Source organism: Centroberyx affinis, unplaced genomic scaffold, assembly GCF_046629955.1.
Source record: "Centroberyx affinis isolate AG114_WGS23_722 - 3 ecotype Tasmania unplaced genomic scaffold, CSIRO-AGI_Caff_v1 ptg003475l_1, whole genome shotgun sequence".
In the NCBI taxonomy this organism is placed as follows: Eukaryota; Metazoa; Chordata; class Actinopteri; order Beryciformes; family Berycidae; genus Centroberyx; species Centroberyx affinis.
Genome location: NW_027281435.1, coordinates 203,025 through 226,858, shown reverse-complemented (window position 1 = coordinate 226,858; position 23,834 = coordinate 203,025). Strand labels below are relative to the sequence as shown.

At 40.9% G+C, this 23,834-nt stretch overlaps 3 protein-coding genes across 3 annotated transcripts; 2 read left to right on the top strand and 1 right to left on the bottom strand.

Moving 5' to 3' along the window:
* The first annotated feature begins 1,990 nt into the window (after positions 1–1,990).
* On the top strand, positions 1,991–5,698 carry LOC139661189 (charged multivesicular body protein 1B1). Its single transcript, XM_071539581.1, has 8 exons — positions 1,991–2,167; positions 3,425–3,522; positions 3,640–3,786; positions 4,287–4,355; positions 4,517–4,624; positions 4,730–4,773; positions 5,005–5,077; positions 5,513–5,698. The coding sequence occupies exons 1-8, from the start codon at positions 2,152–2,154 to the stop codon at positions 5,555–5,557; spliced, it is 600 nt and encodes a 199-aa protein (XP_071395682.1). The 5' UTR covers positions 1,991–2,151; the 3' UTR covers positions 5,558–5,698.
* Positions 5,699–10,693: 4,995 nt separating this feature from the next.
* On the top strand, positions 10,694–14,893 carry rraga (Ras-related GTP binding A). Its single transcript, XM_071539607.1, has 10 exons — positions 10,694–10,810; positions 11,242–11,397; positions 11,500–11,599; positions 11,712–11,778; positions 11,897–12,119; positions 13,537–13,632; positions 13,718–13,840; positions 13,927–14,018; positions 14,120–14,235; positions 14,338–14,893. Exons 2-10 carry the CDS (start codon positions 11,371–11,373, stop codon positions 14,439–14,441), a joined length of 948 nt encoding a protein of 315 aa, XP_071395708.1. The 5' UTR covers positions 10,694–10,810; positions 11,242–11,370; the 3' UTR covers positions 14,442–14,893.
* Positions 14,894–17,702: 2,809 nt separating this feature from the next.
* On the bottom strand, positions 17,703–21,531 carry cnga2b (cyclic nucleotide gated channel subunit alpha 2b). Its single transcript, XM_071539587.1, has 6 exons — positions 21,431–21,531; positions 21,100–21,210; positions 19,754–19,930; positions 19,532–19,639; positions 19,286–19,392; positions 17,703–19,177 (listed from the first exon to the last, which is right to left on the bottom strand). The coding sequence occupies exons 1-6, from the start codon at positions 21,529–21,531 to the stop codon at positions 17,703–17,705; spliced, it is 2,079 nt and encodes a 692-aa protein (XP_071395688.1).
* Between the last annotated feature and the right edge of the window lie 2,303 nt (positions 21,532–23,834).

Below are 23,834 nucleotides of genomic sequence, written 5' to 3'. Positions count from 1 at the left end.
TCTTAAACGCTGGTACACAGTGCAAAGATGCATCAACCATCCAAGTTCCATCAACATCAGACCAGTAGAGATCACCTGAGATATCAGGTTTAATGGATGAATAAGTAATGAGTAAATCGTTGCTTTTTGAAATAATGAGCCCTATGATGGTTGCCAATTAACAGTCTTATCATGTACTTGACCAAAGCTGTATTCCTGCTAATGCCATTATTTAATCAAGAATTAATAGCAATGACATGCCAAATGTATTAGTGCTGATAAATATAATGTAGGATAAAGTAAGTAACTAAGGCTTATAGAATTGCAACTATATGTTATGTTATTGGAAAGAAGTAGCCTAATGTTGATTTTAATTTGTGTTGTCTTTTCAGCTTGGTCTGGCCATGCAATGCACTGTTAGTATACTTCCATCTGGACTGCATACTTAATCACCACTTGAGTGTAGTAAGCAGTCCATCCTCATGACCTATGTAGTATGTAAGCACTGGATTTGGCATTCAGCAGTGTGGATGCTGTGGAAACAAGTTGATGGCCCGGGTCGGCTTGGCCCACAGCAGCCTCTAGTGAATCACATGGGTTACATCAGCTCGGTCCTGCAGCAGGACCGCTCTGCTGCCACTTGGCTTCTTTATAGATAAGACTATATGACTCATACAGTCACTGAATGAAGCATCACCCGTTGAGTCTCCTGGATTTTTTTCTCTGTGCGCAAAAACGACACAAAATGCATCACTTCAGGTAGTCTTTGGGTCGTGAAATTCAGAAAATGTTTATGCAGCAGGCCCGGGCAATGAATTTGGTAAAAACATTACAGGCTACATCAATCCTACACGTAGTCGTGATCTGAAGGCATGCATATTGATGGGCAATTTTAAACACAGCTGTGACCAACAAGATACTTTTGATCTTTGATTCCAATATGTTACATTGCAGCCACTGTTTTGTCAATCCATAACATTGCTGAACTCAAAATGTTGCCTCAAAAATGTTGCCCATGTATCAACTACCGACTAACTAAATCATCTATCGTCAATTAGTTGAAATAGGTGTGTTTTTGATGGATTTTTCACCCGTTGCAAGACATGAATGCAGCCTACAAGTTTACAGTCTGTTTTAAGGAATGAATAGGCTAATATTTTCGGCTGAGATTAGGCATTTTACAGAAAAAACAACAACTCTGTAACCGGGGATAGACTAGGCAATTTGCCAGAATAAGCCACCACACAACAGCCGCACAGTTTTGATAACTCACCTGGTTTGGGGCCAAATTAAAATGGAAAGTAAGCCAGAGTAGCACACAAGAATAAAAACAGAGAGATATCCAACAGGTTTATCTCCGACCCCGTTGGAGAGGTTGGCTCCAACACAATGATGCTGAAGTTCCTCTCAGCACAGGAGCATTGTTTCCATGGCAATCAGGCGTCACGAATTTACGGTAAATCACGACGCTCGATCTCTCCAACTACGAAGTGACAACTAGCCAACTTTGAAACCAGCGAGGTTGCGCAGGACCATCTAGATGTATCTTAATAGTTTCCAAAAGTTTGACTTTTATTGGCAGAGCACACCGATATATCAGGCTGATATAACTGTCTGGATTACCGGCATGCCTGTAGTGGCCTATCAGGGTATTCCGCTGCACTGCCGAGCTGTTGCGGGGTGAATATCATATCAGACGGAGTGAGTCATCCTCTCTCCCTGCCGTGATCCACAGCGTAAATCTAATCATCAATCAAGCGCTCTCACCGCCCACTCCCCCGCCGACTCAACACCCCATTCACCTTTATTTGACTATGAACGCCCCACCAAAAAAATAACAACTCAGTGAAACTACTAAAATACGACAAAAGTAGCATTTATGGTGTTAACGTTTAGTTTTTTCTCTGTTTGATTCACATTATGCAAGGAGGGAGGGAGGCAGGGAGGGAGGGGTCGAGCTCCCTCGTGACGTAGAATTGGAATACCGCTACCACGTGACAATGACGTCGTTCATATTTTGGTAAAGGTACCAGGAAGTACGGAAGAAGGGGAAGGCGAAGACGAAAGGCTAAGTTTTGCTGTCAAGTTTTACTTTATTTAACACCGTTTTCACCGCGCTGCCTCTGCGGGTTTGATCATCTAATTCTTGGATTCTTGAAGAGTCGCCTTAGTATGCCAAATATGGAGAGTATCCTTGTGAAATGACGTGAGAAAACGGGACATAACGCTGTGGTGTAGCATAATTTGAGCCAAACAGTCACTGGAATACAAAAAGGCCGAACAGCAAACTTAATGATAATATATGGCGAGACTGGTGATTTCTATGTGTTGCAGACTTATAAAACTCATTGCGAAGTAACATGTTTGCCTACTAACTAAAATGGCTACTTTGTTGAACGTCTTAATCTATCAAATTACTTCTGGGCGTCGTGAAATGAGATACAACAGTCGCTGTAGTTGTTGAGATTTGTATTTGATATGGCTGGAAATTCCCTAAAAATGGAAGCTGACGGTGTACTGTTTACCCATATACTAGTCAAAGTGTCATTTCATAGTAGAGATAATAAGAATATGTAGCCAGTGTATATTATAAGTCTGTATTATTTTGTTTAACCTGTTTTACCAGGTAGTCTTGCTATGACTGTCTCTTTTCAGACGGCAACATGAAAGTTTCAGACTAAAAACTTTCAACATAGATAGATAATAGAATCCAAAAATAGCCATTAAACAAGCGCAACGGTCTGTAATCGATTGACAGTAGGTTACCCAATATATTCCAAATTCTGTGAGTTTCAGATTGCTAGTATTTGTTTTTAAATTGTAAATATGACACCAAGTACCACATTTATAATCACTAAAACCCTGTTTATGTAAGAATGTGGGAACGCAATACACCTGTTTAGTATTCACTTTCTTACTTACCTCATTCAGTTTTGGCAAAAAAAGGAAATTCAACTAACAGCGGAAACCTAGCTGAGTATGAACTTTATCGTTGTGGATAAGAAATCCCATAGGAAGAGCATATTGTTTAGGGTCATTTATTGGCATTCCAACTAAAAACGTTTTTTTAAATGGTGAGAAGTGACATTAATAAAGGTAATTTCTGAAGTGTGTACAAGGACAGGTCAGGACCTACAAATTAACTCAGAACATCTTTCTACAGTGCCAGAACAATTTGTGCACAATTTGTGCACATCATCAAATAAGTTATTTATGCATCTTATGTGTTAATGGGTAACTTTCTGAAGCATTAAAGCATCAGCTCTTACTATTGATACAGACTGCTTGAAATTGATGTGGTTTGCGGGGCCACAAATGGATCAAATGGGAACTGGGGATTTAGAGGCTGTTTTTTCTTTCTTTCTTCTTGCTAGGAAAGTCAAAGTGGTCAAAGCTGCTTGTTGCTTACGTCTGAACTTTGTTAGTCTTTAACCTCCCATCACAGAGAATCTCTTCAATTTAAAGTTTGCTGCCAAAGAACTTCTAAGAAACTCCAAGAGATGTGACAAAGAGGAAAAAGTAGAGAAGGCTAAAGTGAAGAAAGTAAGTTGTACTTCAGTACTCATCAACGTAGCACTTCATCAAAGCCCATTGACTGGTGCTGGCAGGTGTTGGTCCAGAACGGTTTATTGAACCGCTGCTTTGATGTTGCCTCCCCAGGCTATCCAGAAGGGGAATATGGAAGTGGCGAGGATCCACGCAGAAAACGCCATCCGACAGAAGAACCAGTCGGTCAACTTCCTGAGGATGAGCGCTCGGATTGACGCCGTGGCAGCAAGGGTCCAGACTGCAGTTACAATGAACAAGGTGCTTTGAACACCCACACAACACATGCACTCTAACAGTATGATGTTAAGCCCAGATCAGTGGTTCTCAACGTGGGGTCCGGGGACCACCAGGGGTTTTTTGAAGGGGTTCCACGGGGTCTCCAGCAAATTGATGAAGTGTTAAACTTCAGCATTTTTTAATTTACAAGAAGTTAACACAATTACAGAATGTAGAAGCATGACTGTTTTGATCATATTTCCACTGTTATTTCTCTACCTACAACACAGATAGTCCTGGAATTCTGGACAAAATCATATCTAACAATAAAAATATTCTCAGATTTGTGTCTGAGAGACAAAATCTCATCAAATGGGTGTCTGTGGCTCTAATATGGACTAAATTAGGGCTCCTTGATATGAAAAAGGTTGAGAATCACTGGCCTAGATAACCAGTTACAGCCTTAGGATATGCAATTCAGAACTGAGGAAGTTTGTTTGTTGTGGAGGAGCTTTACCATGTTAACCATTTTATTTCCTCAGGTCACAAAATCTATGGCTGGAGTGGTGAAAGGCATGGATTCCACACTGAAGAGTATGAATCTGGAAAAGGTAGTGTTTGTGTTGCTCACACTGAATAGGCTCACTACCATGATCTCGTCACACATATATTTCATGTTTAGCAAAAATGAAAATAGTCTGTCATTGTTAGAGTTTATCACAAATTCCTTGGAGATCTAAACCACAAAATGCGATGTCCCCATTTTCCTCAGATTTCAGCTCTAATGGACAAATTTGAGCATCAGTTTGAAACTCTGGATGTTCAGACGGCCCAGATGGAGGACACCATGAGCAGCACAACAACACTTACAACACCACAGGTACATGTGTCGCTGCTTTCTGCTTATTTTCTGTATTGTTTTCTGCTGAGACAAAGTGTGTTTTCAGGAAAAATATATTCACTGTCGGTCTAATGTGTGTTTCAGAATCAAGTGGAGTCACTGATGCATGAAATGGCTGATGAAGCAGGGTAATTCTTTATTTTCCTTCCCTGTGTTATGTATTCAAAAATGATAAGTCTAAGATCATACAGATATACAGTGTGCATATATAGTACAGCCTCTAATTGTAGCACCAGTGGTGGATATCACAAATAATTTGACTGTCATTTATTTAAAGATAAAGTTCATTATTCAGTATTTAGTAGTATCTTTAATATGAGCTTGTAAGTGTTGAGTGTTTGTGTGTGCATCATTTGTAGGTTGGACCTGAACATGGAGCTCCCCCAGGGACAGATGGGATCAGTGGGCACCAGTGTCGCCTCTGCAGAACAGGTATGCAAGGAATTGACCTTTTAAGACATGGACTTGATTTACACTGCCGCCTGGCTTCAGAAACCTTTCACCAAACGTTGCACAGACAAAACCATAAAAGACTCCATAGAAACATTAGTACTGTTACTATTCCATAAATCAGTTTTTTGGTGGCAGTGTAAAAAGCAAGGCTTTATTAGACAAGGTGGGATTACAGCAGTTTGGAGCTGGAGGCAGCGTCTCATCAGTGTCCAAGTCTCTGCCAACAAAAAAGTTTGCATTTGTCAAGCAAGGAGTTTAAAAATGCATCATACATTTTGTAAACACAATTTTTTAAAAATGTAAATGATTAGTATTTAATTAAATGCAATCTCAAAATAATCACACAACTCAAAATATCCCTCATTCTTTTCTCTTCATCTTCATCTCAATCCCTGCTGTTGCTCTTGTCCAAAGGACGAACTGTCTCAAAGGCTCGCCAAACTCAGAGACCAAATGTAAAGGAAGACTGCAGCGGACTGGGACCATCCTGCAGAGCCTCTGCACTACCTGGAATGAATATTACTCCCAAACACCTCTTACTTTCAGAATGTCTTTCCTCCTCTTTACATGTCATACCTGTCTGTCGAGGATCTACTGTATCATGGTCTTTCAGAGGCTGTGGCCTCGTTGGTTTCGTGTTTGTTATGATCTCACCATGATTATTTAAGCCTTAGGATACCTCCCTGCCTATATACTAACAGACATGCTGGTTGGGGGACATTTATGCATTTCTTAAACATGTGTATTTACCAATGAAGAGGAGCTAATGTAACTGGTGAATATGTGTAGTTAAGAACACCATACATTTAAAAAAAAAAAAAAGGGGGGGAGTGTGGAAGTTATTTCCCTATATTTATAGGCCAATTTCATATACTAATAATGTATAAGCTTTGGTCAAAAATATCTTGGAATATATTTAGAATTTTATTTCTCTTTCATATGGGCATGTTTGCAGCCAACATATACATTTGTTTTCTTCTTGGTATCATGGTGTGAAAGACCTTTTCCCTCATTGGTGAATTGACCTTCTGTGTTGATTTGTGACATTTATTTGAAGAAGATATGGGATGATTAGCCTTTGTCTTTGGCTGGCCTTCATCATCCTCTTCATCATTTTCATTGATTCTTTGGGAAGGGATCACAGTTTGGAAATTACATGTAGACAAGTAGACAATAAAATTTTATAACACTTTTATCCCTTTGCCCTTTGATTTTCAATAAATTCCATCTGAAGTCAATTATAATTTTTGAAAACAAGCTACAAAAAAAAATCTTTGCTATATAACATCCCGGAAATTGCAGTGTGTTTTTATTCTGATGTGTTATCAACATTGCATACTTAGAAATGCATGACAAAACACCATCAAGAAAGACAACCAAGCAGTCAATCTAATGAATAAAAATGTAGATGAGACTATAAGTACATGTTATATCCTTCATAAAAAATTTAGACAGTGCAAATAGTAACTATATTATGCATCATTTAAGCATACAGCCTTAAAATGGCTAATGACAATAATTTAAAATATAAGTATGGGTGAGGAAATTCAGGTCTACAGCTCAATCATAGAAATGGCAACAATAAGACAGTACAATAGCTCCTCTTGCTTTGACAGGATTTCTTCTTGTCTAAACAATGTTCAGTGTTAGGGAGACATCAGTGACGTTTTGCCAGATTATTACCATATATGGTCAATTTGGGGCCTTATCTGCATGTTAATGAGCAGCTGTGCACGAGCATGATGGTGGTTTAGAAGGTGCGATATCTATCAAGGCAGATTACTTACAGATATGTGTGTATGCAAATTTTCTATAGTCAATCTATTACCCCTCTCGGGGAAGTTAGGTTGCAGCCAGGGTTAAAACATAAACACAATAAAACATTGGACATATAAGACATAAGGAACCATATAATACACAGGTCACAGAACAAATAACGCATAAATATGAGATGGATGAAAGCGATGGAAATAGAGCAAAAACATGGCAGAAGTGAACAATGTGATCTGGGTGGAAGGTTACTTCATGTGCCTATTCAGCAGATCAATGGCTGTGCAAACAAACGAGACTGAATGTCTTCGTCTTGTGAGACCGGGCTCTTTAATGTCAGCCTGAGGGTTCGAGTTGTTGTTGTCTCTTACTTGAAATTGCCTCTGCATTTGGCACAAAGCACAACTTCCTGTCAAGCACAGTACCCAAGAGCTTATAATGATCTAGAACCTCGACCTCCTCCCCCTTAATGACTGTCCAGATGGGAGTAGACACAGATTTTCTAAAATCAATGATCATCTCTTTGGTTTTTGTCACATTTAAATGCAGGGAAAGACTCATCGCACCAAGACACAAAGCCATCCACTACAGCTCCTCTCCCTCCAGGAGGCTTATGACTGAGACGTCTGCAAATTTTATTATGTCTGTTGGCATATTGGTTCAGCAGTTGTTGGTCCAAAAGATATAAAGAAGTGGGGAAAGGAGAAAACCAGTTAATGAGTAAAGCTTGTTTGAAAACACCCATTCAGCCTTACACACTGTCACCTATCTGTCAAAATGGCAATTATCCATCCGATGATGTTAAATTCAAAGTTCAAATCAGAGAGAAGTTTCTCTGCAAGAAAGTACGTCTGTGTTGTATTAAATGCAGAAAGAAAAATCTATAAATAGAAGCCTGGCATGATTCATAGGACCTTCAAGGTGCCGATACAGATAATTCAATAAAGTAAGGGTGGCATCCTCCACTCCTCTGCCACTGCAAGGGATACAGCTGTCAACCTGCTGTATCTGTTCCTGTTTTATCATCCAATTTTATTATTCAAATGCCTTCATGATCAAAGAGGTTAGTGCAACTGGCCGAAAATCATTTAAAACGTAAGGATTTTTGCATAGGGCAACAACAGTGGAGTGTTTTCAGAAGATTGATATTTTCTGTGAAAGTGAAAGATATCTTTAGGTCTTTAGGTCTTAAGCTCTGGTGTGCCAAAATAGCTTTGCAACAGTGTTAACTTCCATGTTAAATACATGGCATGACATAGTCTTCTCCCTGATCTCATTTATTTGGATTGTAAAATCGTGATTATCAAATCTCAAGAAAAACACAAAACATTTAATTTGTCAGCCAGCTGCTTATTAGAGTTAAAACCAGAGGATTTTCCCTTTGTTTGACTTTGTTTTAGACCATTCCTAGCAGTTCTTAGGTTTTTAGATCTGAGTTCAGACTCGTCTCATCATATCTGTAAGAGAGAATTTTAAATCTTTTATATGCAACATTGATAAATGAGAGCCCATTGATAGAATCATCTATATCTACTTAGTCTAGACTGTATAATGGGTTTCCTTCTGCTATCTACTATCTATTGGTATTCAGCATACTGTAGCTAGTAGTAAGCAGACTTTAAGAGTGTGTACATTTACCAATACATACAGTATATGCAAGTACAATATGTTAGGCCTGTGTTAGTGCAAAGGAAAGACACCACATTTATGAGATCTAAGTCATTCTGAGGTAAAACGGACTGGAAGGTTACCATGCAGCCGCAGTCTCTTCACTCAGACACCAAACTTTCCACCCTGTCACACATTCCACATGAATGGGGCCTTGACTGTGTGAGGAGGTGGATAATATGTTCAGACACACTAGCTGGGTCGGGCTGACGCGGAATCGATGACTAATTTGATTGGAACGTGTCTCCGAGCGGCCTGGAGAAATCGTCTCTTCACTCAGAAAACAATGATGATGACACTGGAAAGCTTCTGTTCTCCACCCAGTCAGATATTCCTCATGTACTGTGAGGAGACGCACACACACACACATGCACACACACACACACAGACCGTTATGTACTATCCACTGCAGGGTACAGAGGCACATGGCAGACAGACGAGGCTCTGCCAGACGCCGTGTCTTGCTGCCTCAAGCCCAGGTGACAGACGCTCCCCAACTCCCTTACTACTGTCACTACTTATTACCATTCCATTTTTTTCTACCCGGTGTCTGAACAAACCTGTCTCACAACACTTTCAGCCACAGAGATGTAAGAAAAGATGAAACTTTAGTGAGAAATTGGGTCGTTGCAGCTGCAAATCCTAATAGGATACAACCAAGAAAATAATTAACAGAAAAATATAATACAAACAAGAATATATCAAATGGGGGTTATGGAAACAACTGTATGTGGAAAAGTATGACATTACAGCATTATTAGGCTGTGCAAACATAATTTACTGAGACAAAGAAAGAATGAATGCAGAATATGTATGAAAATATACTACGGAATATGAATTATGCAGCATAAAATAGGTGGAAACATACAAAATACCTACATGCAAAATATAACAATGTATAGGCCCACCAATGCCCATGATTTTATTTCATGGGTCTATTTCTATTGACTGTAACAATAATGGCCTACTGGTCAAACAGTACACTTACCTCTTCAGATGCATGTATGCCACACTACTCAGACATACAGATATACAGTGTATACACCTTTAACTATAAATATGTACAGCATTATGTGTACTAATCATACACTGCACTGACACCACCAAGACTAAAGTGATTAAACAATATATCACTTTCCCTGAGCGTTGCAGGCTAACACCAAAGAGCAACATGTTGACTGTCAGGGCCAATTGTGACTGTGCTTGTACCAAACTCTCTGCAGAGGGCAGCAGTGGCCTTAGTTGCGTCTAGCTCGGGTAGACATTCAAGAAGAAGAACAAGAAGAAAAGGCAAAAGAAGAAGAAAGCTATGCGGCTGCAGTCCCCACCTAGCGCCCTGCGGTAGGAGCTGTGGCTTTCAGTTTCTGCCACTTGACAAACTTCCATGAGGATTTTATTATCTCTGATGCAGATGTCTGTGTGCTCGACCTGAGTCTTTATATTTACCTCAACACAGAGGGACAGTGTGTTTTTCATCTCATCCCTGTAGCAACAACAGGGCTTGCATGCTTTATTCCAAAAGGATATTGTTTCTATTCCATACAGTATGTTATGACTTACTGGAATTAGTTTATTAGTGACACAAGCTGGAAGAAGAGTGTTGATATTGTCTAACAAATATTTAGGAGGTCAAACTCCCGCCTTACAACTCATTCATAAATATTATCGTGCTAACCACAACCTTTTGTGATGTCCACCTAGAGACAGTATTGCATTTATGTTGGAATCGCTCAGATGTTAAGACATTTTGTTATTTACCTTACCTGACTTTACCTTAACTTAAATAACTTTATCGTATTGTGGGAAAATTGTTTTTGGTGTCTGTGAGAGCAGAAACAAGCAGAAACGAATGCTTTGGGTTTATTTTTTATCATCAGTTTTATTACTTGAACGGCTAAAATGAATATTCTTAAATATTCTTAGTTTGTATTTATTAAAAAAAAACAAAAAACACATTCCTAATATTTTTATTAGGATGTTGAACAAAACTAACTTTAGACTCTTCCAAGAAAGCCGAGAAACAGATGTCTGTGTTTTTCTGGTAATTTCTGGTAATTAAGTAATGTACTGCTTTGTATGCATGTATACTTGTATTTTTGTATGTTCCTGTAATGCTATTTTAAATGTTAATAATGATAATACAACAACAACAATAACAGAAGAAGAAGAAGAAGAAGAAGATCTCTGGCTCCTTCTGAGTTTAGTCATGTGACTGAAAGCGTAAACAGGAAGCAGCTGATCTGGACTTGACTGCCTGCTTCTCACCAAGACCAAGTAATGTATAACATATTTCTTCAAAAATATCAAAACTATCGTCTCAAAGTACGTAAATCTAAGTAACCGTTCTTCCCTGCCAGGGAAAGTAGAGGCTGAACTCGTCAAATTTAACTTGGCTCGCCGTCTAGCTTGGCTGAGCTACCTGACACTCATCTGGGCTGCCTGTCATGCTAGCTAGCATTAGCTTAGCTCTTTATCCGGAACTAAAAAAAAAGGTTAGAATAAAGTTAGTAAGCTCTTATATCGTCTGCTTTGTTTAATGAACCCCACATTGGGTATACATGTTTAATTTTCGCGTTATTCAAGTATTTTAACTCGTCATGTGGCGTTACATTTATTATCCGCCTCTTGTACAGAAAGCAATAACAACGTTAGCTCCCCTGTGTCCAACTAACACCTAAGTGAAAATTGTTTCATTTGCTTCGCAGCTGCCACAGCCAGAGAGTATCTGAAGGAGGGGAGCTGGAGACCTGCTGGAGACACACAGAGAAGTCATTTGACCCGATCATTTGACCTGCAATTCCCAGGAAGACTCAGCACTGTGTCCACTGAAGGGGATGTCAAGCACAGCCATGAAAAAAAAGGTGAAGCCGAGGCTAATAGTAGGCATTGTGCTGTATTGCGAGGCTAGAAGATTGGTTTCTCAGTAGTTGAAGTAGTCTAATATGCTGCATTTTGTCTCCAAGGTGTTATTGATGGGCAAAAGCGGGTCTGGAAAGACCAGTATGAGATCAATCATCTTTGCCAACTACATAGCTCGAGACACACGTCGCCTTGGAGCCACAAGTAAGTATGCTAGGCCTTAATGAAAGAAGCCACATCAAGGTTGAATCCATGATCTGAGGGGTATTTATTTTTTTCATCTACAATAACAACTCTCATCCTCTGTGAAATGTAGTTGATGTGGAACACTCCCATGTGCGATTTCTTGGCAATCTGGTTCTGAACCTGTGGGACTGTGGAGGGTAAGCTATATTTTTTTTTATTATTTGCCACCTTCTGACCAACTTCAACAAATTGATTGCTTGATCAGAATCTGATAAACCCTATGAAACACTGCTCTGTGTGTTCTTTACCCATCAGACAGGACACGTTCATGGAGAACTACTTCACCAGTCAGAGGGACAACATTTTCAGAAACGTAGAGGTGCTTATTTATGTGTTTGATGTTGAGAGCCGTGAGCTGGAGAAAGACATGCATTACTACCAGTCCTGTCTGGAGGCCATCCTGCAGAACTCCCCTGATGCAAAAGTCTTCTGCCTCGTGCACAAAATGGATCTGGTACAGGAAGACCAGAGAGACCTGGTGAGCCTTAGTTGATGTTTTGTAAATAAACAGTGAAGTTCTCTCACTAATTCGCACACACATGCACATCTACACACAATTTGACAGAACAGCGCTGCTACCGCTGTTCTTCAGTGCGCATGCTGCTCTTAGTGGTAAAAGCATGTGTAATTGAAGTCATTTGACCCGAAAACTGATCATGTGCTAGATTGCCACCAGCATTAGAATAAAGTGATGTTTTCTTCATCATACCTTAGTGTAACTTTTGTTTTTGAAGACTTACAAAATTCACCCTTCAGCAGTACATACCTTGGTTTTAGGGTCACAACAGTTTTTTGGTAAAGCAGGGGAAAAAATACCACTGTTAAATTTGTTTTTGTTTATTTGTTTTGTTTCATATATTCATATTAAGTAAACTTTTTTCCAACTGCCATTTCAAACAGAGGGGGGTCGTCGAAAAAAAAATATTTTTGGAAAAAGTTATTGATACAACACTTAGAACTTTAAACGTATTAGAACCTAGGTAACAGTTGTATAATCTGACCAATTTAAAAAAAAGAAAAGAAAAAAAAAGGGATATTGTCTATATTTATCAAGGTGCCCTGTTGAGCATGCGAGTTGAATTCCAGTTAGTTTAACTATTCTGGTGAAGAAGGCCATATCAAAATTCACATAGCAGTTTTCCAAGAAAGACGACACCCATTCATTACCCGTGGCAGGCAGGGAGCAGACAGGGGCAGAGACTGGTGAAAGTTACTTGCTGCTATCTTCTGCTAAAAAGAAAAAAGATGGCAGGTCAGAACCAGAAATAATCATTCTGTGTCTAAATGTTGATGAGAAAACAGCCAACTAATCAAGAAATGAAATGCCTTTAACAGAATTTCCTTGTGCTTAAACACAGAAATACTTGCTCTTTGTAAATAAATGGCTACATAAATTTGTAAAAACATATATATATTTTTTGTTTTGATAAATTAATATTTTCCAGATTACAGTTCATACATGATAGTTACTCCATGGAAATGTATCATGTCTCTTTTGGCAAAAAATCAGCATTTAAAAATAGCAAGCTAGACTACTGGCAGTTAATTTACTAGCTACCAAACTGTCAGCTAAGTGGCCTGCAGCTTTCAGAATTATTTTGAGATATATATAAAACAGTAATTTGAAACAGTCAATAACAAGTCTGACAATTTCCTAAATTGTAGGTTGACCACTATACTTAGAGTAGTCTTTATGTAAAGTGTCTACTGAAAGGAATGGGATTGCACTGGACAGGATGTGTGATGTTGGTGGTGAATATTGAACACACATCAGCAGGACTCTATCAATAGCTTATTGATAGAGTCCTGTTGATGTAAGAGTGTGGGAAAAGACCAAAAATTAATATTGTTGTAATACCTGTATCCATGTGACTTACTGGCTTCTGTCTTCACAGATCTTCAAGGAGCGTGAAGAAGACTTGAGGAGACTGTCTCGACCGTTGGCTTGCACATGCTTCAGGACATCAATCTGGGACGAGACCCTGTACAAGGTTGTGAATCTGACTGGCCGCATGTTCAAATGTATGCTAATAAAGTGGATGGTGTTAAAAAATACATTGTTTTCTGTCTTCTTAGGCATGGTCCAGCATTGTATACCAGCTAATCCCAAACGTACAGCAGCTGGAGACAAACCTGAGAAATTTTGCACAAATCATAGAGGCAGATGAAGTTCTTCTGTTCGAGAGAGCCACTTTCCTGGTAAGAGCAGACACTTTCTCCGGCTTATGTCTGGGCTGAAAATCTGGGAATGAATGTCATTTTTTACATGTGTGTGTTTGCCGTAGGTGATCTCCCACTATCAGTGCAAAGAGCAGCGTGACGCTCACCGATTTGAGAAGATCAGCAACATTATCAAACAGTTCAAGCTCAGTTGTAGGTGAGGTTGCCCTCTAAAACATTGCCTTCACTGAAGCTTTTCCCCCTTGTCGCTTACTGCATTTCCAGGGCGTTTTCTGACTTTCACTTGTTTTATTGCAGTAAACTTGCAGCGTCCTTCCAGAGTATGGAAGTGAGGAACTCCAACTTTGCGGCCTTCATTGACGTCTTCACCTCCAACACATACGTCATGGTGATCATGTCGGACCCCTCCATTCGTAAGTTGTGAAGAGAACGGTTTCATTGCATGGAATGTACATTTGTTTGTTTGCAAGAGGAATAGTGACGACAACATAATAATACATTTCTCTATTTTCTAGCATCTGCAGCCACTCTCATCAATATCCGTAATGCTAGGAAACACTTTGAGAAGTTGGAGCGGGTGGATGGACCCAAGCACAGTCTGCACATGCGAATGCGTTAGCCAGTGCATTTGCCCCAGTGGATACACTCAGCCAATCAGTCCACAGACCGCAGACGACATGCTGTGGTCCAGCTCTGATGCATATGAGCAGCCCTGCACTGTTTCCCCTTTATGTTCACATTCAATCACAGTTATTATTACTGGAAAATCATATTTTCTTCAGTCTAATTTCTACAGTGATCATATGTACCTTGAACAGTGATGCTATTCTCTTGAAATACTGTCCTAACTTTACATATTAAAGAAAAATGAATACTTGTGTTTACTATTAAGGGGGCTACCGTTGCTGTCACACTTTGTCGTAGATCCGTTCACTCCATACAGTGAATCCCAGTGATATGGCGATCTTATCCCAGATAAATGAAAAGGGCAGCGTATATAATTTGATCTACAAATGCAGATTGTATGCTATGTTGCTTTGAAAGTACGCAAAATATAGTTATATTTGGAAATATGTGTGAAATGTCTTTTTATGTTTTTATTTTTTGACAATTGCAATACATTCACTCACTAATCAACTTTTACAAGCTGTCACATTTATATATATTTATCATGCCAAGGCTGCATATACTGTATGAACTGACAACACATCAGTGCATATTTGTAACTTAAAATCTGTACACAGCCTTCTCAGAGAAAGTTTATATTAGATTTCTCATGCCTGTTTGACATGGTGTTTCCCATGAGGCTATGAGTGAAGACGTTGGCGCTCTCGCAGCAGTTGTCCTGTACAGATGGCATCTGGTGGTTAAAGTCTGATGCTAGAGGGGGTTGGAGCTGCAGGGGAGGCAGGACTGCACAGAGCACCTGTTGTCAAGCAGATTGCGCGGGGGTGACAGCAGTGTCTGGACAGATGGAGCAGCGTGTTACAACCGCAGCACAATCAATTCATCTGAGGGAATTCAGCCTAACTAGCATTAACTTTAATGCACATGGTGGACAGAAAGCTAAAAGTTTCAATAAACTTAGCTATGTTAGTATCTGAATCACCACTTGACAGTATATCATTCTGATGTGCTGCTTAACTCTGACTGTGACTGTCCAGCCTGTATTTTCAACCAATTTTGAATTCTGGAGAGTGCTTGCAGAGCAAATTCAAACTAGATTTGAGTTACCCATCTAGAGCTCAGTGGGCCGATGCCGCCTCACGATGGGACTATCACTAACCCTCACTGGGACAGGAACGCTGGCTGAGAAGCCCTGGCCAGCACTGCCCACTAAATCCCATTTAACTGATGGTCAGTGGCCGCTGGCAGGCGCTTTGCACTCAGCATACGGCCTCCACATCATAAACCACATCTCTTGTCTTATCTGATCCAACACTTGAAAATGATGCAATTTAATTGGCGAAGCGGGCGTAACTCAACTCTTAATTTCCAACTGTGGGCCATATCACATGGGATTAACCGTGTTACACCCACACTGGGCCAGCGCTATGCTACTTGCTGGGAATCTTTTGTGTGTGAGATCACCAAGGGGTGAATTTCTGCAGGCTTTGCTTCAGCTCCCAAGTATATAGGCTACACCCACTGCTGCTATTGGTTGGAACGTTTTTGTTTTCCTCTTTCAATTTTACAGAGGTTATTTGATTTTTTGATTTAACAATATTGATTTAACATTTGTAGCCTACATGAAAGTGATAGGATTTCATTCTTAATCCGTGTCCTTGAATAGGCTTCTCTTCATTATAGCAGATTTACTTCTAAAAGGTATTGAGCCCAACTAACCAGACTACATTTTTGTGTCATCCTTGGATGGTGGATGTCATAATGCGTTGGCTATAGACTCACATGAAAGCATTTCTTCATAATTAATGGTGGAGGTTATAAATGACAAAACTGCAAATTGATTTCCAAATTAATCTCATATTTAGGTTATGAGTGAGTTGTTTGTGTGTTTGTTGACAACATTTGATATTTAAATCATTTACCACCTGTGATACAAGAGAAACACCAGCCTAGTGCAGGTGGTTGGAGCTTTGTCCATATCGTATGGTACTTCATTACACCTATTGAAGCCCCTCCGTGCTACAGGGGATATGTACTCATTACCACCTGCTTCTTTATTAGAGCCAGCGCTGCTGCAGAAGCATTGTTCCAGTAACGCTTATAGACACTGCTCATGCGGTTGAGTTGCACCAGGAATGCAGAGGCTGAATGACTGGAAAATCCCCAGTCCCTCGGTTCAGTGATTAATTATTCGTAACACAAATGGGATTAACTAAATGCAAATTGAGACAACGCCCTTTGCTCATTTTAATATAAGGCTGATGAAGTAAAATTTACAGCAAGTGAAAGTGTCTCGTAATTGAAGCCCCACTGAGGCTTTCAAAGTTCACCATGGGAACTGACTTTAACTGCAAAATAGACCTGAAATTGCTGTATCAGGGCTCAGTACGTCAAAAACTGGAATACAGTATTAGTGCCTTCGTTCTGGGCAACAAAATCGCACAATAATTTTCAATGCAAGAACTCCCTTTGAATTAAGTAGGAGAGGAACTATGAAAGGTTGGTCATGACAATCATAGTTTATGTGACTGTAAGAGATCATAGCTTCTTTAATTTGCCTAATTCAGTTCTAATCTGGAAGATAAGGACGCTGGAAAATAACTTGTGTATGTGTATGTGTATGTGTGTGTGTGTGTGTGTATGTGAACTCCAGCAAACCACCTTCTATACCACCTCTCCCAGGACTTCTTTCCCATGAGGAGCCGCAAGAGACAAGGTGTTTTGCGCTAAAACACAATATGCCATCAAGAGAACTGATTCCTTTAACTGATGCAACCTAAGCACAAGAAGTTAATAGGTATGAGAACGCAAGGTAAGGTACTGACCAAAAGACTAAAACTAAAAGCAATTTTTAATGGTCTTTAGTATAGGCAGTTTAGGCAGACATTATAGTTTCACTTCCAGATTTTTCATGCACTTTCATTTTTCTCAGCTCAGTTAATGTGTTTTCTGTGCCAAGCTTAACTTTTAGTTTACACCCAGTAACTTCAAAACTCTCAACACACATTCACCTTACACTGGATTTGGCATACATCAGAACTCAAAGACTGAGCCTAACAGCTTGTAGTTTGTCCAGTATTGTTTTCACGTTCAATGACATGAAGACATGTCTTTAATCTTAAAGCTTAAATGTGTGCAGCATTCTCAAGATGGAAGTGAAAAAGGCTCTCATCGTGCAGGCATGTCTACTCTCACTGAGTTTGAGTTGAATCCAGGTATTTGAAGAGATTCTCCTCATTGATACAGTTATTGTTTAAATCTTGAGCTTAGTGTGCACATTATTTCCACATGGAGACCCCTCTGTATTGGCAACAGGCACGGAGTCTGTCTCAACGACCGCCTCTGCATCTGTGTCCATGTCATCATCTGCCAAGGCGCCACAGCATGTGCGATTCAGCTGCCGCTCCAGCAGAGTGACGCGCTGCTTCAGCCGCTGCTGAGTGGCCGTGTATTCGCTGAGTAGACGGGCAAAGCGAGTCTGCAGGGTGTCCAGAGAGGACTCTAGCCTCTCCACCTTCTCCTCTGTGTCCTCTTTACTCAGCCCCCCGCTGTCTGCATTCTCGTCCAGGAGACCCTCCTTCATTAGGATCTCCCGGCCCCTCTCCTCCAGCACCTTCTTAGCATCTGGGTACTCGGTTACTGCCTCCATCAGGTCATCCTTAGATAGGCAGAAGAGATCGGAGTAACCGATGCTGCGGATGTTGGCTGTCCGACGGTTTCCCATTTTACTGCCCTTTATATTTAGAATGCTGATTTCCCCGAAGCAGCTGCCCGCAGTGAGGAGGGCGTATTGTGTAACACCATCATCAGCCACCACACCCAGCCTCCCCTCTTTAATGATGTACATTTCCTTTCCTATATCTCCTTTCCGGCAGATGTAGTCCCCCGGACTGTAGACCTGCGGGCGGAGCTTTAGCACTAGCTCCACCAATAGTCCTGCTTCACAGTCTTGAAAGATGCGAACTTTTTTCAGGGTCTCCAGGTGCACGTTGATAGCAATCTCAGCCCGCAATTTGTTAGGCAAGTTCTTCAGCACCTCCTGCTCATCCACTGCTTTCTTGTTAGTCCAGAGGTAGTCAAACCATTTAATGACACGGGAATCCAGCTCTTTGCTGACTCTGCGGAAGTGCATGTAGTGTTTGATGGCATCAATGCGAGCTTGAAACTCTGCGCGTGTAGCATTCATGTTGGCAATCATAGAGCCCACGTTTCCCACAATTGTGGCAAAGATCAGCACCCCAACGAGAAAGTCAAAGACTACAAAGAGGTACTCCTCATCCCGCACCGGTGCAGGCATCTCTCCAATAGTGGTGAGAGTAAGGGTGGACCAGTACAGACAGTAGACATAACCCCGAGTCAAGGAGCCATACTCAGGGTTGGAGATGTTAGGGTACACCCACGTGTCAGAGCCAAATCCCAAAGACTTAGATATAGCAAAGTAGATGCAGGCATTCCAGTGAATGATGACCAGAATGTAGAGCACCAAGTTGCAGATGCGGAAAATGTTGGGGTAGTTGGTGCGCGTCTCGGTGCGGTCAAAGAACTCAAACATGCGCGGGAAGCGCAGCAGACGGTTGAACCGGAGCTGTGGCGTGTGGATGCCTGTGGTGATGTAAGCCAGATCAGTGGGGAGGATGGACAGGACGTCCAGCTTGAACTGGAACGTACGGATGTAGCTGTCTCTCAGCTTGGCATGGTCCTTCACCAGCAAACCTTGTTCCAGGAACCCTACGATAAATAAAGCACAATCAATTGAACAGGTTATGTCTCATCTCTACTCACTGTTGTGCAATGTGACTCCATTGTGTCTTGAGGCTAAATGTTGAAATAGGCTACCTGTGCGAAGTCGGACACAAGTGTCCATTATGTAGACAAGGTCAGAGAGATAGTCCAGCACCAGCCAGCAGATATAATTCCCCACCTGTAACTTGTCAAAGCATGCCCTATGGATAAAATAGAAAAATATTTCACACTGAGTAAGGGCATCCAATTCCCATCTAACTAGTAGACAGCATATCCATTCAGTATACTCATAACCCAACTCTGCAAGGCCCAAACAGGTGATGACTGTGGTATTATTACCTAGCAACTACAAGGATCCAGTTGTAGAGGACAGCTGTAGCGATAACAAACAGCCAGCGGTAGTATGCGTCATCAGATGGGGACACCACAAACACTTCCCACTTTTTCCTAAAACAATGAAGCGATTACAAATGATTAAACATTTCTGCTAAGATATATGCCTTAATGGTGCAGTATCACTCAAAGTGTATAGTAATGGTGCAGGGTGGCAGGCAGGCATACTTCAAGATCCCTTTGGCATTGTTGCCATTGGCATCTGTTTGCGTGTTGCTGATGCGACTGGGGGCAATTCTTAGCTCAGGCCCACGAAAGCGCTCCAGGAAAGAGTCGGGCCGCTCCTCCTCCTCTAATAGGCTCCTGTGTGCCCACTCCCTCAGTGTCACCACCAGGCTCACCAGTCTGAGACACACAGAAACAAAGAGCATGTCCCTTTCACACAAGCAACCTTTTCCGTACCTGTTACACATCTTTTAAATGTAAGCATCATGTGTGAATGAGAGCTGGAGTCAAAACTCTGGCAGCGACCTCATAACATTTCTGTATCAACATATTTGAGAACAAGGCCATTACATTAACAGAAAAAACATGCGTCTTAACAGTGCTGCATATAGCATTTTAACTCAATAACTCATTACCACATTAATTTTGAGACATTCATATAATAACTGTAAAAAAAATTAAGACTATTGCTGAGCAGATTGGCAGGCTCTACCAGCCTCTACATTGCATTTTACATTGTGTGCCACCAGGCCAGATTTCACAGGAATTGATTGGGATTGCTTTGTGGCACAAAAGGAGATGTTTACACTGAGCATGACAATGGCAGATGGTGTGAAAGTGAAATAGAAAACCTTTGACTGAAAAAGCAACAGTGTATTTGAGACAGGGAGCAGTGGGGTCCATGGGAAATGCGGTTTTAATTTTGAGAAACACTAGCAATAACAATACCATTGGGAGATAGAGGCTACCAGTTGTCTTGACCATGGGCTAATGTTTATGGTAATTATACCAAGGCATCACAATTAATTTGACAATGATATATTGATGTTTAAAAATGCTACATGTAGTACCTTAAGCAGTTAATGTATTGAGTTATTTGGCAAAATTTCCTCAAAGCGGACCAATGCCAAAATAAGTGAGCTTCTCAGCTTCCAGGAATTAGAATAAATTTGTCAACAAAAAGACTGCCTTCTCTGCAAAAATATACATCTTAAAGAGTAATTTAATCTCCTAAAAATCCTCCTTGAAACAAGTGAAATGTTGCCAATAACTAGAATATGTTTTTCTGTTTGTGCAGTAGGTCTACTTCTATCCAGCATGTAACCTTAAAAACACTGGACTGGAGCACTTTTCAAATCTATTTTAAGTTCTACCTGTTTGTCTGTGGGAACAGTCTTTGGCTGTTTGAACAAACCAGACCATCTTTGGCAAAAGAAATAACCCAGCAGTGTTACATATTCCATGTGTGAAATGGGCTAGAGATTGATGTCAGTTAGGACAGTTTTATGAACTGTGAGCTTTGGGAACAATATTAGCTTCTTTGACAGTTGGATTGTCAAAGTTTTTACCTTGAGATAGCTCCCCTTCTTCGAAAAGAATTTCTGGAATTGCCTCCTTGAGGATCAAGAGCAGCTACTCTCTGTAGCTCTGAGGATGTGTCATCACATACTGATGGCACCCTGAGGGGAGAGAAAAACCATCTGAAACACATGTGTGAGCTTTCATTTTTATGGTTAGTGACTAAATCTGCTTTACCATGACACCATGTTACATTACAGCAGAGCCACATGAGTTGTGTGTATCAAACAGACCTTTGAGAGCTTCATACGTACAAAGAGGAGTAGAAACTAAACATGTGATATAACCGGTAAGATCTCTTGTCATTTCTTCATGGCCCACCTGCTAACAATACTCTCGGCTCTCTCTATCTCCTCCTCTAACGTGGTCTTCACTGAGAGCCTGTGGGGGGACAGGTCTCTCTCAGCCGCCTGGCCCGTCATCTTCAAATCTGAGGTGTGGACAAGACACTGATGTTACAGCACTCCTTTACAGCCATCTACATCAAGTGATTGCATACATTTTCAACTGTCTTTTCTTGCAGTGACATTGTGGCAGGAGAGAAGAGAGGGTGACTAGAAAGTGCGGCGTCTCAGTGTTTATGGAGTGTGTATGACAGATTATAGTCAGGGGACGGGGGACGACTGGGACTGTCTGCCACAGTCCCTCATCTGGCCTACCACACCGCAAGCGGTTGCTGTGGCGATGTTGCGTTGTCTGACATGGAAGTTTGACTCATGTTTTGATAAAAAGCGATGAGTGTATGATGAGTGTAGGAGGGAGAAAAACATAATGCGTCCAATCTGTTCCAACCACAACATGCAGCTTTACATCCCATTTGCTGGAAATGAGGGGAGTGACACCAGTGAGAGGGGAAACTGACTCTCAGAAGCGCAGACAAATGATGAGGTGTTTAGACGACTGTTACCAATGTGTGACTAATTGGTAGATCATTAAGGAAAACACACACAGTCAGCCTGCAGCACTACGCTCAGTGAGCCAATCAGCGCCGCTCCCCCAGGAGCCTCATCACTTAGGAAACCAGGGAGCCGACTAAAGCAAAGTGTGTCATGTACAGTATGTCTCATGACTGTGAGTTGGCTGCTGAGTTAAACACGCTGCAAAGTTTTACACTGTTGATTCACCTCCAACTCATCAAACTGCAAGGAGACAGACCAAAGGATTTATTCCAATAAGTATGGATTAAAGGCAGTTCAAAATTGCATTATTACACCTCAGTACCAAAGTTACAATTTTTCCCTATACTAGCATGTCAATGATAATTAATAGACTTATTGAATACATTAAAAGGATGAGCTGCTCTTTGTTTTTACTAGATGTTACCCTAACAATTACTGCTGTGAATGTCAAGTGAAATGTAAATAAAAATGATGGTGTTATGAACATCCTTTAATTAATATCACTGTATTACATACAACTTTACAACAAAATGATAATTGTGACTATAATTTATATTAAACTTATTTTTCATCTTAATTGCAGCTTAATAATGCAAGAAAATAGGGAGCAAGTTATGATCTATATAACTATGTATACCACTGCTATCAGCTCTGCCTTTGAAATATTCAATTATGGAAAATGTCAATAAGTTTATCACTGAACAGGTTCAGAGGGATTCATGCACAGCCTTGTTCCTACCTTGATTTTCCTCCAGTTACTCCAATAAAATCCTTATGGTGATTTCACACAGACAGACCCAGAGCTCTTTCCCAGCCAATCCATTGTCAGTGTCCATTGCAGATATTACAGAGCAAAAATCAGGCTGCATTCAGCACTCCTAAAACAATCACTTGTCCTGTTCTTGGTTAATGTGCAATATTTGTCTGTGAGCCGCCTCTTGAAATGTTCTATCTTCCCCTCAAGAGCGTGAGCACAGCTTGTCCACCTGTGTCAATAGATCCTCCGATGGACTGAGCGCAGGAGGTTGGGTAGGATGGGAGGAAAGGTGCAACAGCACATAAAGGGCGGGGAAACATTTGAGTGGTAAGAGACCAGATATCAGGTTAGATGCTGTGGAGTCCTCTGGGAAAACCTCTTGGTAGTACCTTTCTTCCGCATGTCTGCTACACTGGAGAGTAGTGAGAAAGAGCACAAAGCAAGTCGACTAGTCAGCAAGTCATCTTTACTGTGTGACTATCCAGCCCTCTTCCATCCTGTGTGAGGCAAGTCAACTCATCTATGTAAATGTAAACCCTCTTTCTGACACCAAACAGGAAGAGAGTCTGATGCAAATGAAGCTTGAAAAGCCCAGATGATGATGGAGGCCACAAGAGACGGGCGCTCGCCTCCCATCTCCTGCTCATCCTCCCGCTCTCTGACGGAGCATGGCACGTTCAACTTTAGTCAAATGCCTGGTAAGGGAATGGAGACTTGCTGAGAAACCCTTGAGGGAGTGTAGCACCGAGATGTTTTTACATCTAGTTGAGATTCAGGCCAGTGAACAGTAAAGTACAAGCTGCCACCAGTATTCCCTGCTGCATCACCTGCACTTCACCAGAACTTTGCCAGTTAATGGACTGTAGAGGAAATCCCGTCTATTGTGAGGAGAGTACACAGCCTACAGACAGCAGCTCAAATATGTCTTGGGACAAATGCAAAAGAAATCTCTAATAATTGTGGAAAACAAAAATATGTTAATAAGTTAAAACTGAGCATGAAACTGCTTCTCAGTAATATAAAACTATGCAGTTAATTGTGATGATGCATTCTAATGCCAGCAAAAAAA

Excerpts from the sequence above, each read along its gene's own strand:
- LOC139661189 (XM_071539581.1), top strand. Across the intron at positions 3,523-3,639 it reads AGAAGGCTAAAGTGAAGAAA|GCTATCCAGAAGGGGAATAT; the intron begins GTAAGTTGTACT and ends TTGCCTCCCCAG. Across the intron at positions 4,774-5,004 it reads GAAATGGCTGATGAAGCAGG|GTTGGACCTGAACATGGAGC; the intron begins GTAATTCTTTAT and ends CATCATTTGTAG.
- rraga (XM_071539607.1), top strand. The coding sequence starts at position 11,371 with ATGTCAAGCACAGCCATGAAAAAAAAG. Across the intron at positions 12,120-13,536 it reads AGGAAGACCAGAGAGACCTG|ATCTTCAAGGAGCGTGAAGA; the intron begins GTGAGCCTTAGT and ends CTGTCTTCACAG. Across the intron at positions 13,841-13,926 it reads TCGAGAGAGCCACTTTCCTG|GTGATCTCCCACTATCAGTG; the intron begins GTAAGAGCAGAC and ends TGTTTGCCGTAG.
- cnga2b (XM_071539587.1), bottom strand. The coding sequence starts at position 21,531 with ATGACGGGCCAGGCGGCTGAGAGAGACCTGTCCCCCCACAGGCTCTCA. Across the intron at positions 21,211-21,430 it reads GCCGAGAGTATTGTTAGCAG|GGTGCCATCAGTATGTGATG; the intron begins GTGGGCCATGAA and ends CTCTCCCCTCAG. Across the intron at positions 19,393-19,531 it reads TGGATCCTTGTAGTTGCTAG|GGCATGCTTTGACAAGTTAC; the intron begins GTAATAATACCA and ends TTTTATCCATAG.